The sequence below is a fragment of the Misgurnus anguillicaudatus genome, chromosome 4 (assembly GCF_027580225.2).
Source record: "Misgurnus anguillicaudatus chromosome 4, ASM2758022v2, whole genome shotgun sequence".
Classification (NCBI taxonomy): domain Eukaryota; kingdom Metazoa; phylum Chordata; class Actinopteri; order Cypriniformes; family Cobitidae; genus Misgurnus; species Misgurnus anguillicaudatus.
The window spans coordinates 20,580,231-20,599,205 of NC_073340.2; the positions used below are offsets into that span (position 1 = coordinate 20,580,231).

Consider the following 18,975-nt stretch of genomic DNA (forward strand, 5'->3'; position numbering starts at 1 on the left):
CAAAAACAAGGCATGAGCCTCCACACAAGGCTTGGGACTGCCAGAACTCTGCCACCATGACAAAAGACAAATATAACAAGACTTCAAGGCAGAGTCCTGACAAAATTAAACTGCTAGCAAAAACTTGAGAGAAATGTTTGGGGTCAAGTGTCTGCTGCACCTGCCCCTCCCCTAACAGACGAAATCTTACTCCAAACTTTTGGAAAAACTTTTGGAGAGCCCTGTCGTGTTTGGTCAGAAGTAACAGAAGTTTAGAGTATTTGTGCTATGTACGATATGAAGTTGCCTCCACTAAAAGCATCCATCATTGCACATGAAAACTTTTTATTATAAATTATTATTTTTTTTTTCTTCTGTTTTTATCAGGTTGGAAGTTTGGGACGAACATGTTTGAACTGCAGACTGAGGTCACTAAACAAATGTTTGTACTGTCAGCCTTTGTTATTGTGTCTCTTTATGTTGGAGCAAGAACTGTAGGTATCCAAACATGAGTTGAGGCAGGATCTGAGTGCAGAAAAGACTTTAATAAAAGAAAACATGAAGTGTAATCTGTGGCATGAAACAAGGAGCAAGATCCATAACATAAACATGAAACAAATCTTACAACAAATAATAACCAACAAAGAACAATGGTAACAAGATGACTTATATACGGACAAAGAATCAGAACATGCCACAAAAGGGAACAGGGAAACAAGAGACAAACATGGCAGTGAACACTTTCAAAATAAAAGACATGAACAAGACAAAACCCTGACAGTTTGCCTTTTTTTGTAATATTTTGAAACACATCTATTGTTGTAATTTGAAAAAATGCTGTTTTATTGGTTATTTTAAAATATACTGCTTAAATGTAATAATTGTTTGTTAAAAATAAATCTTAAAATAAACTTAATGTGGGTAATACGGGTGTTACACCCATTTTTATTGTACTTGCACTCAAATAAACAATCTGTTTTTGAAAAAATACTCAATTTATTTAAACAATGAGACATTCAAGAAAATACATTTCAGTTTTTTCAGTAATATTTAGGGTCAGTTTCCTAGACAGTGTTTACATTCATTCAGGACTAGGACATTCAAGTAATTTATACAAACAAAATTTACAAAAAAAAAAAAAAAAAAAACTGGTGTGCATCTTAAGACAAAACAAATGCACTGATGCAAGATATGTCAGTTCAAGGTATTTTTAAATTAAAGCAGCTCAAACATGCATTTAAGTCTGAGGCTAATATAAACCCGGTCTGGGAAACAACACCATGGTGTATTAAGTTTGACTTAGGAAAAAAACATTGGTTTAAATAATAAACATATGTATGATTTTAATTTTATTTACAATACATCAGTGTAATAAAGCTTAAATCAAATTATTACAATAATAAATACAATTTAACATAACTAAAAAATAAAAAAAACGTTAACAGTAGGTTAATGAGGTCTGGTCAGTCCTGTGTGATGTCCAGTACATTTACGTGTAGCCTTGAGGAAGAAAAAAAACAAGAGAATTATTCATTCAGTCTTTGATTGATCTATTCATTATACATATATGATATGATCAGACTCTCAAACTGAATCTCTGATCCCTTCAACACCTGCTGTGACTACTCTGTCTGTAATGCTACCTCATGTCTGACAGCAGTGATGAACAGAAGACCCTGCCTGCCTTCATTCTGGATTAAACCAGCTGTGGCTCAAGATCTGCTGTAATGTGGGCCGTTCAGCTGGATCAAGGGCTACACACTGTCTAATAATGCTACGACACGCTGAAGAATTTTCAAGATGAAAGCTGGTTAGTCATGACACAATACTTATACATGACAAATAATATTGCTACTATAAGATTAAACCTCCGATGTCTTATATTCAGCTTCTGTTACTCCATGTGACACTCTCAGAGATTTATGTGTGCGTTTCTCTCACTAATTCCTTACTCACCTTCCGATAAGCTGGTATTCCAAAATTGGACTTCCTCTGATTGGACATATGGCATCCATATACACCCATTGACCATTTTATACAGAACCAAACCTAAACACCAGACATTTGTAGGGATGGCGTGATATCTGGAGTTGCATAAGACCTCGGGTGGGCAGTAACTTGGTACTCCTGTAAGCAAGACATGTTCAGAGTTGAACCAACCTGTACAAGCGTCATGTGGTCAAAAGGTTTCAACACAAAAAGTCAGCTCACCTCGATACTTTTTAGTCTTGTAGCCAGCAGGAGAAAACAACTGACCACAACCGAAGTCAATCAACTTGAGCTCTAATGTGCTCGTGTTGACCAGCATGTTGCCTAGATGGATGTCATTGTGAAAGACACCGTGATCAATGCAGTCGATTACCCCCTGTACTGCTTGACGCATTAAAACACGTGCTGTGTCTTCACTCAGTGGACATGAGTGTTCTATGACAAAATCCAACAAGCTTTTGCAGGGCTTAGGGTACTCCATAATCACGATCACATCCTTGGGATCATCGAACCACTCGTACATTCGGATCGCATTTGGGCTTAAGGGAGCTTCGCTCATCTTAAGTAACAGAGCCACCTCGGTAAGCAGACGTTTGCGATGGCCAGGCTAGAGATAACAGAGAAAATATACACTTGCATATATATAAATACAATAAAAGATCTAATGCTCCAGTATATTTAGACTTTACTGTTTATTTTAGTCGAGTGGTATATTAATTATACTGTATCCTAAGGAATTAAGTAACTAAATATATTCATTAAGTTTTGACACTTACAATCGAAATAGTACGCGTATCTTCCAACTTGGACATGAATTTGACGGCGACCTGCAAAAGATTCATAAAGTTACAAAAATGAAGTCTCCGTCCTTGTACATGATCTAAAGAAATACACGTTTTGGACATAAAGAATAAAATGTTTGTTAAATTTGGTAAGAGCACACTACCTCTTGACCATCAGAAATACGGGTTGCCCGACGGACCATCCCAAATCCTCCTTTTCCCAGGATATCACCCAATTTATAGTAAGACTGAACATCTCCTGAAACACACGAACGCAAAGGACATGACAATACCGTATATGAGTTTGCAAGATTCAATAATTGTCAGGCATGAAGCATCATTTCAATGCTGATAGTGACAAAGACAGAATTTAGTCGTTTAGTCGTAACTCTTTTGGGCTTAGATCACAGACAAGGCTTAGCTAAAGCCAAAACCAGGCCTTAGTTAAGTTAATAAACATGCTGCAGTTACTGGTCAGTGCAAGTTATTTGAGACACCTCAAACGTGTGTCTAAGAATATTTATGAAACCAGACATTAATGTTCAATACAATACAACACAAATCAGCTAATAGCAGACAAGAGGGTTGTCGTTGAGATGAAATCAAAATGTAGACTTCTTCATGCTATAGTAAATAGACATTAAATAAAACTTGAGAACTGGACAGAAGTAATAATGTAATAATAACTACAGACTCACCATCAGTGGGCTTAAACAGTTTTTGATAAGATGGAGATCTTTCTATTGTATTGCTATGGCAGGAGAAGGTTTGCTTTGTAGCCTTCCAGGTTCTCCTTAAGAACCCACAGATTCCTGTCGCCGTTTGATCGGGCACTGAGCAAACGTCGGCTGCATTTTCCTCATCAACCGGACACGCGTCAGGTCTATCCTCGAGCGAGTGGGGACCTGAACTTTGCACGAGACCGGACACAACTGGGACAGACAGCCCTGCATCAGATCGAGGTTTGTCCGGCTGCAGTGAGGGAACAATACGCTCCACTTCAGTACTGCGGCTGGGGAGAAAGAAACGTTTCACAGCCTTACAGAACCCACGGAATCCTGCCTTCTTTCTCCCTGCGCCATTTTGTTCTGAAACAAGAGAACCACACAGTAAACTGTTAAAAACATCTCTGACCGCACATTAAATATCATCACAGTTTATCGAATTTATAAGGATGAAAGCTGACAACACTGTTATTATTGTGCATTTGGCTCTTAAAGGCGGGGTGAATGATTTTTGAAAAACACTTTGGAAAAGGGAGTCGGCCTGACTACCAAAACACACTTGTAGCCAATCAGCAGTGAGGGGCGTGTCTACTAACCAACATTGTTGCGTGGGTTGCGGCCGGTCTATCAAAAGAAGGCCCAGTTTCTTTTGGGGTATGGGAGTGTTTGTTTAGGTGATTTAAAATATCAAAATTGGCTTTCAGAGATAATGCACCCCACCTTTAAGACTGTGGCACAGGAAACCTTTGGCAGTGATGTCAAAGCTAAAAAACACATCTGAAAAACAGTGGAGCCTAAAGACTGCATTAAAACCATTCTCCAACATAGTAAACTCTTATTTTTATCTTAAATCGATCCTTGTTAGTTTTTGATGCCAAAGCTTATTTCACGAGTTTGCATTAACATGTAATCGCTAGTGTAACAAGATAATAAAGCATATTTGGCGTGCCGTCAGAGGGGAGGGCTTTAAGCTTTGAATTTTAGTACTCCCCCTCTTTAACTGGGATAGATGTATTAACTGAGCGTGACGTGATGCTGCAAAAAACTGTCAAGGGACGGAGGTGAGGGGTGGCTTTTTACATGACCATGCTCCTACCAACCTTAGGTAAATAAACTTCATTTAATTGTAATTTGAAACATAAAATATATTAAAAAGTGTTGATTCTTTATTATTAAACACTAAGATATTATCTTAAACAAATCCTGGGGGCTCATTTATCAACAGTGCGTAGAAAATGTTCTATGTTTTGTTCTACGAATGATATTTAGTTTGTGCGCAAGTCCAAAAAAAACTGTATTTATCAAACGTGCGCACATCAGTAAGTAATCCTTGTTGAAAAAATCCCACGCGATCTTAAGCACCATGCTCGTTCACGGTCATTTGCATTCGGAAACGCCTCCAATGAACCATATATGGTAACAACACCTCCCTTTATAAGTCACATGATTGTGCTTTATCCATCACCGTAATAATTGCAAAAAAAGCAGAAAAGGAGGAACTTTACAGACACAGAAATGAGTTACTGGTGGATGAGTTTGGATTAAAGTAACACATACTGTTTGGTTCAGTTAGTGTGGATGAAATCGGCCAATATATATCATTATCTTTCTTTCTTTTAACTCCCTATCTGTATCACCACCCCTCCAAAAAAAACCTCATATCGGTGAGGCTTTAGTTTACACATTGATTTCCTCTTACCTTCTGGGCTGTCGTCCACAGTGTGTGACACATCCATTGGCATGTTAACAGGAGTGAGTGACAAATCCCGTGAACAGATGCCAATCGGATCAGGGAAACTGTCACTACAAATGTCAACTTCCAATCCATTGACTCCAATGTCAACCTCTGTGTCAGTGAGGGACAAACATACTGTGGAGAGGGAGTTAAAAAAAAGAGGTTCAATGAGACAACGCTTGCGTTTGTACACTTGTGCATGCAAATCAAAACTATCATCACTGTATGATGCTCTTAGCTTTGTATATTTGTCTTATTTCCTCTTACCATTTGGGTTGATCCCATTAAAGGTTCCATTAGTTTCATTTGACAACACAGTGTCAGATACCAGGTGTCTCTTTACCACAGTGTTCATGTCTATATCATCTGATGAAGTATCCTCCATCTTTATAGACTGTATATCAGATTTCAGAAAAGAGTCTAGCACTGCTAGCATTTGTTCTGTCAGTGATTCAGCGCCATTCCTCTGAAGGACACCTTCATCAGCATTGTGCACAGAGGACGCAGACATTATGTCTGATGTATCCAATACATGCGCTTTTCTATGAAAATCTGAATCCGTGTTTAAAGTTTGATCGGGCACTGAACAAACTTCGGCTGCATTTTCCTCATCAACCGGACATGCATCAGGTCTATCCTCGAGCGAGTGGGAACCTGAACTTTGCTCGAGACCGGACACAACTGGGACAGACAGCCCTCCATTAGATCGAGGTTTGTCCGGCTGCAGTGAGGGAACAATAGGCTCCACTTTAGTACTGCGGCTGGGGAGAAAGAGACGTTTCACAGCCTTACAAGTTCCCTTAAAGAACCCACGGATTCCTGCCTTCTTTCTCCCTGCGCCATTTTGATCTGAAACCAAGAGAACCACACAGTAAACTGTTAAAAACATCTCTGACCGCACATTAAATAGCATCACAGTAATTGAATTCATAAGGAGGAAAGCTGACAACACAGTGCTGTGACGGACCACAGTTGATCCGTGATTCATACAGATCAAGACCCACGGTTCGGCTCGCATGCAATTCGCAGATTAATGCGCAAATTTAAATAGGGAAAGTTTATCAGTTGCACGTGTTTCAAGGCTTGCAAATGATAACATTCAAGTGATTTTAAACAATTTAACCCCAAAAAGGCGTTAAAGTGAGCAGCTTTCTGTATGCACAGATGCACATGAGGTTGAATGCGTCCATTCCAGATCCAGTCAGACGTGATCATCACTATTTCCCTTTAAAGATCAGAAGAGAGATGCGCTACTGTGTCTCATACTATAGTCCAATAAAATACATTTGGTGAATAGAGCAATGAAAAACAACATAATGTTTTATGCTGTGCCTCCGTCTGTCTGTGTGTGCGCACGTTTAAGTGCACTCAGTAGTGCATACACGTAGAGACGCATTTCAAAAAGCAAGCGAACATAAAATCTTTCTGTTCTTGACAGCGCATATACAAACAAAATGATCTAAACAGTATAAAAAAACATTTATGTCTTAAGTGTATCTATAGATTACAGGCAGAAACCAGGTTCGTTCTTCTCTTAAAGCGACAGTAACCTCAATTAACCTACTTAACTCTGTGTCATTAATGTTAATCAAACAACCCAAGACAAAGAGAAAATCACTTCTGTAGCTCTAAAAGAATTATAATTATATTTAATTTAGACAATAAATACAGTGTTATTATCAGTGGTTATTATTCATTTGATTCCATTTCTGTACCTAATGCTTATTTCAGACCTTACTTAATGTGCAACTTTGTTTTTTTTTTATAAATGTTTGTAATTTCTTTATTTGTTTTTAGATTTTTCCCACCCCCCTTTCTTTGCTGATCCGAAAAGTTATCCGATCCGTGCCTCAAAAACCACAATGTGATCCGAATTGTGAGTTTTGTGATCCGTCACACCCCTACTTATTTTTATATTAAATAAATGTCTTCCAATAACGCAAGATAAGCCATTGCACTGGATCAAGGATAGACACCAATTTGACGACAATTCACAATAAATTATTAACGTCAACACTGATTGGCTGTTATAAACACTAATAATTTTAACACCTGGGTGTGGTTAATAAATAGACAAAGTGTTGTTTTAACACTGGGGACAGTCCGGAGTAGTATCGCTATTCTACCGCTAGATCCTCTACGTAAGCATCCTCAGAGTTGTGTGGATACTTACACACTTTTATATGTACTTATAAGTGCAAGTTGGTAAATAAGACACTTTGCAAAAAACTGTTAAGCACGCATCTGTCTGTAAGCACGGTTGATAAATGGAGCCCTCCTCTTACCTTCTGGGCTGTCGTCCACAGTGTGTGACACATCCCGTGAACAGATGTCAATCGGATCAGGGAAACTGTCACTACAAATGTCAACTTCCAATCCATTGACTCCAATGTCAACCTCGATGTCAGTGAGGGACAAACATACTGTGGACAGGGTGTTAAAAAAAGAGGTTCAATGAGACAACACGTGTGTTTATACACTTGTGCATTTCTGTGTTTTCACACTATCACTCTTTTTCTCTCTGATCCTTCAAATTTAAAAATTAATAAAGTTAAACTACAAGAAAACTTTAGTTGGGTGGCTTTTTTCAAATGTAAGTCATATGTACAGTAGAAACCCGCACATACGACGTACTTTACGTTTTGTTACGACACTTGGCCATAAAAACAGGCATCTACTAATATTACAGATCTTCTATCTAACGTCAGCATAAATGTAGGTTACATGTTCAATTCATCTTACCTTTTGGACTCAGAGAGTACTCAGAGAGTGACGAATCCTGTGACTGATGGATAGTCAAATCAAGGAATCGGTCACTACAACCGGCGACTTCCGGTCCATCGACTCCTCTCCTCTCAAAGATGTTGCCATCGGTGAGGATGTCGGACAAACATGCTGAGGATATGATGAGAAATCAAAGGTTAACACTTGTGTTTGTACACCTGCTTTTGCACTTCTACTACTGCTCCAAAGCAATGTACTATTGCGCCATCTTTTCAAATGTAAGTGATTTAAGTACCAGGAAACATATTCCATATGGCACCCAATCACACTACATAGAATGTATGGCAGGGCCTATTTTTGTTCAGGACATTTATTTGGCTTAAAGGATTAGTCTATTTTCTTTTAAAAAAATCCAGATAATTTACTCACCACCATGTCATCCAAAATGTTGATGTCTTTTTTAGTTCAGTCGAGAAGAAATTATGCTTTTTGAGGAAAACATTCCAGGATTTTTCTCATTTTAATGGACTTTAATGGACCCCAACACGTAACAGTTGTAAGGCAGTTTAAAATTGCAGTTTCAAAGGACTCTAAACGATCTCAAACGAGTCATTAGGGCCTTAACTAGCGAAACGATAGTCGTTTTTGGCAAGGAAAATAAAAAATATGCACTTTTAAACCACAACTTCTCGTCTTCCTCGGACCTGTGGCGCGCCATCGCGACCTCACCTAATGCATCAATACGTCATGAGGTCACGGATGACGTATGCGAAACTACATTTATTAGTAATGGTTGGGTCACTGGTTAGTCCCTGATCAACCAATCATAATGAAGACCTGATCTCCAACTCAATTTGCACTGTAATATATTTTCCCAGACTGAAGTATTAACCCCCGATTTATTTACAGTGAAACTTGCTCTCCTTACTTGTTGTACTTTAACATTGCAGTAAACTGGACCATCTACTGTTATAACTGCAAATTACTACTATTATTCTTATGAAAATAACATTAATAAAATTATTTAAGTGGTCAACACTGACATTTAATGTACCCAATAAAAATATACTATTGTCCAATAACCATCTTAAGTTGGGTTATATAACAGATGTCTTTGTGTGCTATTCTACTAAGAGTAAAGATTTAGTTTGCACATTCGTTAATTTCATCTTACCTTTTGGACGGCTGTCCTCAGCATGTGTAGTTAAAGGCTCCATGGACATTTGGTCAGCGGAGAACAACAAATCCCATCCCTGAATGTTTTTCAGATCAGAGAAAAGTTCACTCGAAACGCTGGTGTCCTGTCCATGGGCTCCTCTACACTTGCCACCCTCGGTGTTGGTGAGGGGCAAACACACTGTAGTTAAAGAAGAAGTTTAATGAGAAATGCACATATACGTCATATACTGATACGTCATATTGCCTGATAACCGCGTTCAGTTAGGCCATAAAATAAACGTTGTCTGCTTATCTACTCATATTAAAGAATCCAATAAGCGCATAAATGTAGTTTGCACTTAAATTCACTTGATCTCACCTTTTGGACTGTCGTCCTCAGTGCGTAAAAGTGACGTCTCCATGAACTTTCCGTCTGCGAAGTGCGACGAATCCCGTGACTGATAGATGATCAGATCAGAGAAACTGTCACTACAAACGCTGACGTCAAGCCTGTCAACGCCTCACTTAGTATTGCCACCCTCGGTGTTAGTGAGGGGCAAACACACTGTAGTTAAAGAAGAAGTTCAATGAGAAAATGCTTGTGTTTCTACGCCTGTTTCTGTACTTTTAAACTATTGCTCTGTTATCTTTAAAACATGAACATACATATATATAAACTGGCATCATTTACTAATTTTCTTATCAATATAACAAACAAAGTAATGTGTGACCCTTACAAAAATGAACCATATTTTATTTGTGGTATAAGTGTAGTTACTGCTGGAAAAACCAGCATACCAGCATATGTTGTGTTTTGGTGCTGGTGACCACCAGCTAAACCAGTAACAAACCAGCATGAAAATGATGCTGGTCTATGCTGTTTTTTTTTAGCAGGGAATGTTTTTTGTTTTGGTGTATTGATTATTATTAGCAAAACCGCGGTTTAACTACAGTAAGCATGTTTTTTGTTTTTTTGGTGTAAACTTTAGTAAAACCATGGTTCATTTTTGTAAGGGGATATTTACTCAATACTTTCGACATTTTTATTAATATACTCATTGCCTGATAAGCGTGTTCAGTTAGGCCATAAAACAAACAGTGTCTGCTAATCTACTCATATTAAAGAATCCAATGCGCATAAATGTAGTTTGCACTTAAACTATTGACTTGAACTTACCTTTTGGACTGTCGTCCTCAGTGCGTAAAAGTGGCGTCTCCATGAACTTTCCGTCTGCGAAGTGCGACGAATCCCGTGACTGATAGATGATCAGATCAGGGAAACTGTCACTCCAAACGCTGACTTCAAGCAGGTCAACGCCTCTCTTAGTAATGCCACCCTCGGTGTTAGTGAGGGGCAAACACACTGTAGTTAAAGAAGAAGTTCAATGAGAAAACGCTTGTGTTTCTACACCTGTTTCTGGACTTTTTAACTATTGCTCTGTTATCTTTAAAACATGAACATACATATATAAAAACTGGCATCATTTACTAATTTTCTCATCAATATAACACACATGTTTTTTGTGGAAAAAGTGTAGTGTCTGCTGAAAAACAGCATACCAGCAAGACCAGCATATGTTTTGTTTTGGTGCTGGTATGCTGGTGACTAGGGATGTCCTGATCCGATATGCTGGATCGGTATCTCGGTATCGAGCCGATCCGGGGTTTTGGGCTGGATCGGATATTGAATCGAGGACCGACCCAATTCAGATAATGTGCGTTCGCCATGGTTGTTACTGACAAGCTATTAAAAGTACAAAGTATTATAAAAGCACCAAACGTTTTATGCACTATATTTAAAGTCTTTTAATACACACAATAGCTTCATGTGAAAGAACAAACGCACATTTAAAGATATTTAAGTAACACTGTAACGTTAACTTACTCGCAAACTGAGTTAATCCACTGTGACAATTAATCGGGCAAATGCGCGTTTTCCCAGTGAATGAATTTGAATGAATTACGGTGAAATGCCGCCACATCCAAACAATACTAACCAACTGCAGAAGCGCAGAACCCTACGTCATGACAGTCTGAGGCCGGAAGTGGGCCTATAAGGCATTCCGCTACTTCTGTGTCGTTGTAAATAATACGGTGATATGATTGTGCAGGCATGCAGGTTTTCTGTCTTTTATGCTCCGTACGGACGCTAACTTTGTTAGAAAACCATACCCATTATATCAAGAGATATCATTATATCTCCATCCAAAAGCCAGAGGGCGCTCTCGTGCAGAAATGCATTTGTGCCACAGAAGAAGTATCATTACAAAACGCTGTTCCAAAAAATATCTAGATTCGAGAAGCCTATTTATATCGCTATTCTTTAGATTGTTTCAGGTATTTTCATGATAATAAAGAATATTTTGAATGATTGTGTTTGAACGAGTGTTGCTTTTTAAATGCATGTTATAAATGGCTCAGACTTATGACTTTAGATTGATAAGACTTCCTACTGATCACAGAGCCATAAGTTAGTACATGCACAAGCTGTGCATGAAACACAGAATCGGATTCAGAATCGATTTCAGACAGGTCTTTTTAATGGGAACGCGATGCATCGATGCACATCTCTTGAAGCGGACGGATGAAACGTCATTCACACACGCACACACAAGATAACTGTTGGCTATTTTAAACATCTGATTTTATAAAGTCTCAGGAAGCCATTGGATGGATGCAATTCACTATATGCTGAGAACATGACACATCTCTCTGTGTTTTAACAGTTATTAACTTTTCATTGCAGTACGAGGATTCTCATGAGACGATGATCCAGGCGAATCAATGTTTCCTTAAACTTGTAAATCATTTTCAATTATTGATTTTTACATTTAAAATTATACTAGATGTAGCAGAAAGCACTATACACATTTAATTACAGTAGGATTAGTATCGGTTGATATTCGGAATTCTGGTATCATAATCAGAAATGAAAAAGTGGTATCGGGACATCCCTATTGGTGACCACCAGCTAAACCAGCAACAAACCCCCATGGGAATGATGGTGGTCTATGCTGTTTTTAGCAGGGCATGGTCTTTTTCTGTGTATTGATTATAATTATTAGCAAAACAGTGGTTAATTTTTGTAAGTGGATATTTAAGTGCTCAATACTTTAGACATGTTTATTAATATACTCATTGCCTGATAACCGTGTTCAGTTAGACCATAAAACAAACAGTGTCTGCTAATCTACTCATATTAAAGAATCCAATACGCGCACAAATGTAGTTTGCACTTAAATTCACGTGAACTTACCTTTTGGACTGTCGTCCTCAGTGCGTAAAATCGTCTCCATGAACTTTCCGTCTGCGAAGTGCGACGAATCTCGTGACTGATAGATGATCAGATCAGAGAAACTGTCACTCCAAACGCTGACTTCCAGTCTGTCGACGCCTCTCAACGGTGATGCCCTCGGTGTTAGTGAGGGACAAACCGGAGAAGTGATGAGCGATCAAGTGGTCGAAAACACTCGTGAACACACACAAATACTCGACGTATAAGTGGTTGTAAACTTGAGTATTTCTGCACTCTCACACTCGATGTAGCTTTTTATCGCTTTGTAAAGTTTAGGTCTCTTTCTATGATTTTCTTCGCTTGCGCTCAGAACGATCACTGAATGAGTGTGGTGACAGCGGTCCGTCAGCGGCCTTTTATACCCGTCTGTGGAACGCGCGAGCATTATGATGTCACTTACCATTATTATGATGTAGAACGCTTGTCACGCATCAGTGCACTCATTTTTTTTAAAGAGTGTGTACGTAATGCAATATCTCTTTTTTCCTTAGAAACTTTATTTAGGAAAAACAACTGTGGTTGTTTGATTAATTTACTTTTAATTACAACTAGATGTTTTTGTAATGTACACAACACAATATAAAGTATATTAAATTGTTCTGGATTCAAAATCTGTGTATGTGTCTTAATATTTAATGATTTTGCATATTTTAATATAACTTTTTAAATATAAAAAGCTTTATAATAAAATAATAGTGTAATATATTTCTATTAATGTAATGCTAATATATTTCTCTTAGTGTAATGCTAGAATATTTCTAATATGCTAAAGTACTATTGAAGTGTACTTGAAGCACAGTAAAATTAAGCTTTAAATATATTCTAAATGTATTTCAAGTATATGAGAAGTGCATTTCAAATAAATTTTAAAGTACACTCTAAAAATGGTTGGGTTAAAAACAACCCAATTGGCAACCCAGCGCTGGGTAAATATTGGACATATTGTAACACATTTTAACCCAGCAGGTTGGGTTGTTGAGAAAACCCAACATGTAGTCATTTTAACCATTTATGGGATTAATATTCTGGGTTTTGGGTTATTCTTGCTGGGTTATTTTTATCATGTGCTTTATTGTAAATCAAGACCATTGTTAACAGCAAATAAATGTTTATTTGACTGCAAAATAACTACAAACTCTTACATTTTTACAGTTGTAAGTTGCAAAATCATTTAAAGGACTGCTTACTGACCCAAGTATAAATATATTTATAAAATATCATAAATTATGCACATTGAAGTAACAATGTAACAGGTGGAATCAATTTGTTTGAATTTAAGACAGAATTTGTAATTTTACAGTATATAAATGAAATACTGTAATGTACATAAACAAAACTACAGCAGTGTAAGAAAAGAAACAATGTAATTGTTAAATTAAAAGTAAAATCATTCATAGATGTGTAAAGTTTTTTACAGAACAAATGTTTTAAGTTTCACAGAATGGAATGTATTTCACTAAAAATTCTTCATTTATTAAAGTTACTCGTCTCGAACAAACATGTACAAGGACTCATCCATTTGAAAAATGACAGACTACAGGAATTCCCATAGAAGCACATTGCCTGGGGTATTTATTTTCAAGCACTTAAAATGCCTTTAAACCAGAGACTGTAAAAAATATGCAAGTAGTGTCTGTGACGTCACCCATTGGTTTGTGAAGAGCACTTTTGAAGCTTAAAGTAGGCGGTGCGTGCCATCGCCATCTTGGCCGAATTGCAGTTTAAGTCACTTCCGTATTGAGAGAGACTGATTGAGAAAAAAGATTGAGAGATCTGCTGCATGTTTCCCATGGCCAGGACGAAAGGAAAGGGTTTCGAGGATTCTGTCCAGAGAAGAAATTCCACCACATTTGTTGCAATCTACAAAAGAGGAAAAAACTTTTAGTGGTCTGAACTGAATTATCAGATTTAAGTATTCAGAAAACCATGTGGGCCAAGTGAATTATACATTTTATAAAAATTATAAGGCTTTCTTTTACATCCCTGGCCGCATTACCACCACGTGTGAGATTTTTTTTCCAAAAATGCAATGGCCTGTCATCGGTTTGCATAAGACTTTGGTGTTACACTCCTTTAACTGTTGTGCCAACAACAAAGGCTGCAAACCACACAGACTGACAAATAGGATGATATGACTATAAACAATAAAGTGCTGCAGAACTAAAATGTAGCAGATAATTAAGACATTCCCAATACATTTTAAATAGGAATTATTAAATGTTATACTTACTGGCTGAAGTTGTATGAACGTCTTGCTAGCCTCATCAATGGATGGACGTTAAAACTCTGCACACTCTAAAAAAAGAATTGGAAAACAACATCACATCTGATCTCTGCTAAAAACATAACATCTCTGTTACAGTATCAGCCACAGGTCAGAGGGTTGGTCAATATAAATTTGAAATCACAGGAGACAACCCAAAAATATTATGAAATGAATATAAAATAGTAACTAAATATGACTCAATAACACATCTAATTTCATATAACACATATACATGTTTGTTAACCGATAGTCACTTCCACGTAGCCTCCGTCTTGGTGACAAATACGTTTATATTTTCAAGTTCATGTCCAAACACTTAAATTATTGTTTCATTTTAAAAGAGAGGAACAAGCAATATACATACAAGACACCATTTCTTGGAAACGCTGTTTCGTTTTCATTTATCGACGCGTTACCTGCCATACTGTGAAGTGAATGTGCTGCTTCCCAGCAAACATGTCCCATTGGGCCCCAGGTGGGGCCACTGCGTGCAAAAAATTGGGGCCCACAGCAGGCTGCCCCTGTGGGCGCCACTACCGACGTGAAATGTGGGGCACGTGTGGGCCCCACACTATGGGGCCCCAGTGGGACAGCCCAAAGTGTGGGCTGGGTGTGGGCTGTCCCACCAAACGTGCCCCACATTTCACGCCGGTAGCGGGCCCACAGTGGGACAGCCCAAAGCACATTGGGCAAAGCGTGGGCTAACTGTGGCAAAGTGTGGGCTTACTGTGGGCACATTGGGTAAAGTGTGGGCACATTGGGCAAAGTGTGGGTTTAATGTGGGCACATTGGGTAAAGTGTGGGCTAACTGTGGGCAAAGTGTGGGCTTACTGTGGGCACATTGGGCAAAGTGTGGGCAAAGTGTTGGTTTACTGTGGGCACATTGAGCAAAGTGTGGGCTTTCTGTGGGCATATTGGGCAAAGTGTGGAATAACTGTGGGAAAAGTGTGGGCTTACTGTGGGCACATTGGGTAAAGTGTGGGATAACTGTGGGCAAAGTGTGGGCTTACTGTGGGCACAATGGGCAAAGTGTGGGATAACTGTGGGAAAAGTGTGGGCTTACTGTGGGCACATTGGGCAAAGTGTGGGCTTGCTGTGGGCACATTGGGCAAATTATGACAGTTGATATTATCTTCTGGTCCTTCTGATTCCTCCCCATCCTGCTCTCTGTCACTGCAGATGTGGTGTCCTGGTTGCTTTTTTGTCACAGCATCTAAGTGAAAACATAAAAAAACAATATAAACATCAACATTAAAACAAGTTTTTTTTTTACAAAAAGTTAATCATGATTAATCCAAGTAGGTTACTAATTATAAAAGGGGTTTTCTACATTTTAACATTGTTTTTAGCCCCAATTATTAAAATACTTCAAATGCTTGATTTGAGACCTAGTTATTATGTGCTTAAAGTCTAAGCTATATATATATAAGAAATCGTTCAGTGCAAGATAACATTGGTGTAGCATATATAAGTAAATGTATACTTGTAAATGTAAGCAAAGGGACTTACATTTGCTCCCGCCCGGATTTATGCCTAAAGAATCCGTACAGCTGATCTGTCTTTTATAAGTCTGATAAAACTAAAAGGTCTTTATATATTTGAAGGGCGCAATACTACTCTATAGGTATATAAGATTACAGGAGTAGTCCATTCTTAAAATGGGGCCCATTGAATTTTCATAGTTGGAAAAATTACTATGGTCAAGTCAATGGGGACCATTTTTGAGTGAACTACTCCTTTAACATTAGCAGAAACAGTTTGTGGTGTTTTATGTGAGCTTTAAGGTAGCAATAATAAGATAAGTGCTAAGATACTATAACTTATACAATACTGCACTAGTTTTTCTTACCAAGTATTTCAAGTAGGTTTTATTGCTTTAACTGGATCCAAACGGATGATCTTATAATTGTCTTTGTTTAAGAGTACATCTTTAGGATTTTATTGCAGAAAGCTGATGGATATTAATCAGCGAGTCACTATTTGATTTGGGTGAATGAGCTGTGTTCTGACCTTGAGCACAATAAAATATAAAATGATGAAAGAAATTTTTTTTTTATTAAAACGATAGTCATCATCTAATACATGATATGGGACTGAGGTGTAACTTACATCAAGTCAAATTGAGCTCTGACTATTTAGTTGTAGTTAATATTTTGTAGTTATATTTTTATGTATCCATTGCTAAGTTAAGCCAACTTTGGCTTAACTTAGCACTTTACTGTATACGTTACATTATTAATATGCTCGCCTGTAAGGTTTAACCTTAGTCGCTATCTCTACTTCTTATATTATCTATTGATTTTCTGTGTTCTCCTCTACATCTTCTCATGTAAAGCTGCTTTGCAACAATTAACACTTGTGAAAAGCGCTATATAAATAAAATTATACAACAGTTCTTTCTGGTTCTCGAATCTGATTGGCTAAGAGCTATGCGATATTGTGCTGATAACGGGACTGTAACCACTTCACCTTTCGTATCATTCCGCCACCTAGTGAATGGAGGTCCTAAACAGGCTCATCTCTGAATGGAAAATCACAGACGCCCTGTTTTTAAACACTCTCCGTTCACTCATTAGTTCACTAGCTCATAAATCAGTCTGTGAATCCCCAATCGGAAGTTATTATTCCGTCAAAGATCATCGCTCTTGGATGTTACGTTAAAGTTAATGGTAGTAATGTCTTGTCACATCGTGTGAACGATTAACACTTGGAAAGAGGAATATAAACACTCGTTTTTTTCTGGAGCTATATCTCTTATCAGAACGCGAAAACACTGTGGAACTGCAGGTAAGCACAGCACCTCTTAAATGTGGACATTGATCATTTAACTTTATCGTGACGTGACTATTAAAACATGTTATGAGATATCGCCACTGATATATTTATAAGCAGCATGCAAAAACATCTCTCTGATACTTATAAAAAACGGTTTTATATAGTACTGACAATAACAAAGTTTAATAATAATAATCGAGTGCTCGTATCGCGTTAAGAATAAATGAGAAAGCAATAGTAACGTTATACAAGTATAGTTTTATTAACTTTTACCTCGCGCCAAAACAATAACAACACAAAAGACACTAAATATGAATAAAAAAACAAGTAATAGTTTGATCATGACACCTAATACTGCTGATTTGATCTCATTTTGACGATCATAAACAAACAAGGCCAACATGAGAGCCAGGGAATCCCTATCAGAGATGTAGCCCAGAGAGGGCGGTGGTCAGCGGGGCGAGTGAACACTGACGTCCGCTCATGCTTTGGTTCTCATTCGTACCGAATCTAACTAAGCAAACGTTCAAACAGGCGCTATCTTTACTAATCGACTGCAGATTTAAATATAATACATATACATTCTCGACTGAACTAATCTTAAAACTACACTTTGTGACCAAGAAACGGTAATATAAAGTAACGGCTTTTCCGTCCATTGAGTTGTTATGAGATTCAAAGCAGCCGAAAGTATTACCTGTCATTCTGGCCGCCCTCAAATCCGTGGCGGAAGAAGTAGTTCTCAAACAAAGAGGCTTTTAAAATAACTCCGTTGTTGTTTTCTAGTTTTCGTTTTTCAAACGTGTGCCGTTGAACTGTTGTATAAAAGCAATATCGCTCTCGGAGTCGTGTGATATAGCTCTATATCATCACGGCTGTGATGATATAGAGCTATATCACACTCCTACTCGAGCGATATTGCTTAATTGAATTGAATTGAATTGAATTGTATTGAGGAGAGCGTTTTGAGCACTTATTTTGACCCATTTATTTTGGGTGCAAATACAAACAAAGTAATACTTACTCTTCAGCCAATGGAAAACATCAAACACAACAAGAAAATTACCTGAAAGAAAAGTGAACATAAAAGTACAATAGTTATTAATGCAGAATTGATGGCTTCTGTTTAAATTCTTCTAGTGTAAACTGTGTGCCCGTACTGTAAGTTAAGTTATAACATTATTATTTACGCGTAAAAACCCTACATTGAATAATAACCTGCGTAATAATTAACTAAACAATGTAAAACACATTTTATAGAAACTAAAGACACATAAAAGATCTGCTCTACATTAGCTCATAGCTACATCACGAGGTCAGTCAAATTAACAGCTTGAATCAACAGTAAACATTAAAGTTAATAATATTTTAGTCATATCGAATTACTAACAACAAAATTAACATTACTGTGAACTTATTTTAATGAAGTAACCAGGATTTAATGAAAACTTACCTCAGAATTCATCACAGAAACGAAAACTGTCGTCTGAGGTAAACATCGGTTAAATTCAGTTTTTTGAACTCACGAAGACAGAGGCGCGTGCCCG

The 18,975-nt window shown here is 37.7% G+C and overlaps 1 protein-coding gene and 1 long non-coding RNA gene across 2 annotated transcripts; both read right to left on the bottom strand.

The window, feature by feature from the left end:
- Nucleotides 1-505: 505 nt before the first annotated feature.
- Nucleotides 506-9,605, bottom strand: LOC129420997 (uncharacterized). The gene is made up of 12 exons (XM_073866925.1): nucleotides 9,472-9,605; nucleotides 9,109-9,291; nucleotides 7,953-8,105; nucleotides 7,496-7,633; nucleotides 5,478-6,059; nucleotides 5,175-5,345; nucleotides 3,449-3,838; nucleotides 2,915-3,009; nucleotides 2,745-2,795; nucleotides 2,191-2,575; nucleotides 1,936-2,106; nucleotides 506-1,479 (listed from the first exon to the last, which is right to left on the bottom strand). Exons 1-12 carry the CDS (start codon nucleotides 9,512-9,514, stop codon nucleotides 1,469-1,471), a joined length of 2,373 nt encoding a protein of 790 aa, XP_073723026.1. The 5' UTR covers nucleotides 9,515-9,605; the 3' UTR covers nucleotides 506-1,468.
- A 6,201-nt stretch (nucleotides 9,606-15,806) lies between these two features.
- Nucleotides 15,807-18,975, bottom strand: LOC141363641 (uncharacterized). The gene is made up of 3 exons (XR_012369121.1): nucleotides 18,882-18,975; nucleotides 18,453-18,494; nucleotides 15,807-15,866 (listed from the first exon to the last, which is right to left on the bottom strand). It is a non-coding gene; the product is annotated as an uncharacterized lncRNA (long non-coding RNA).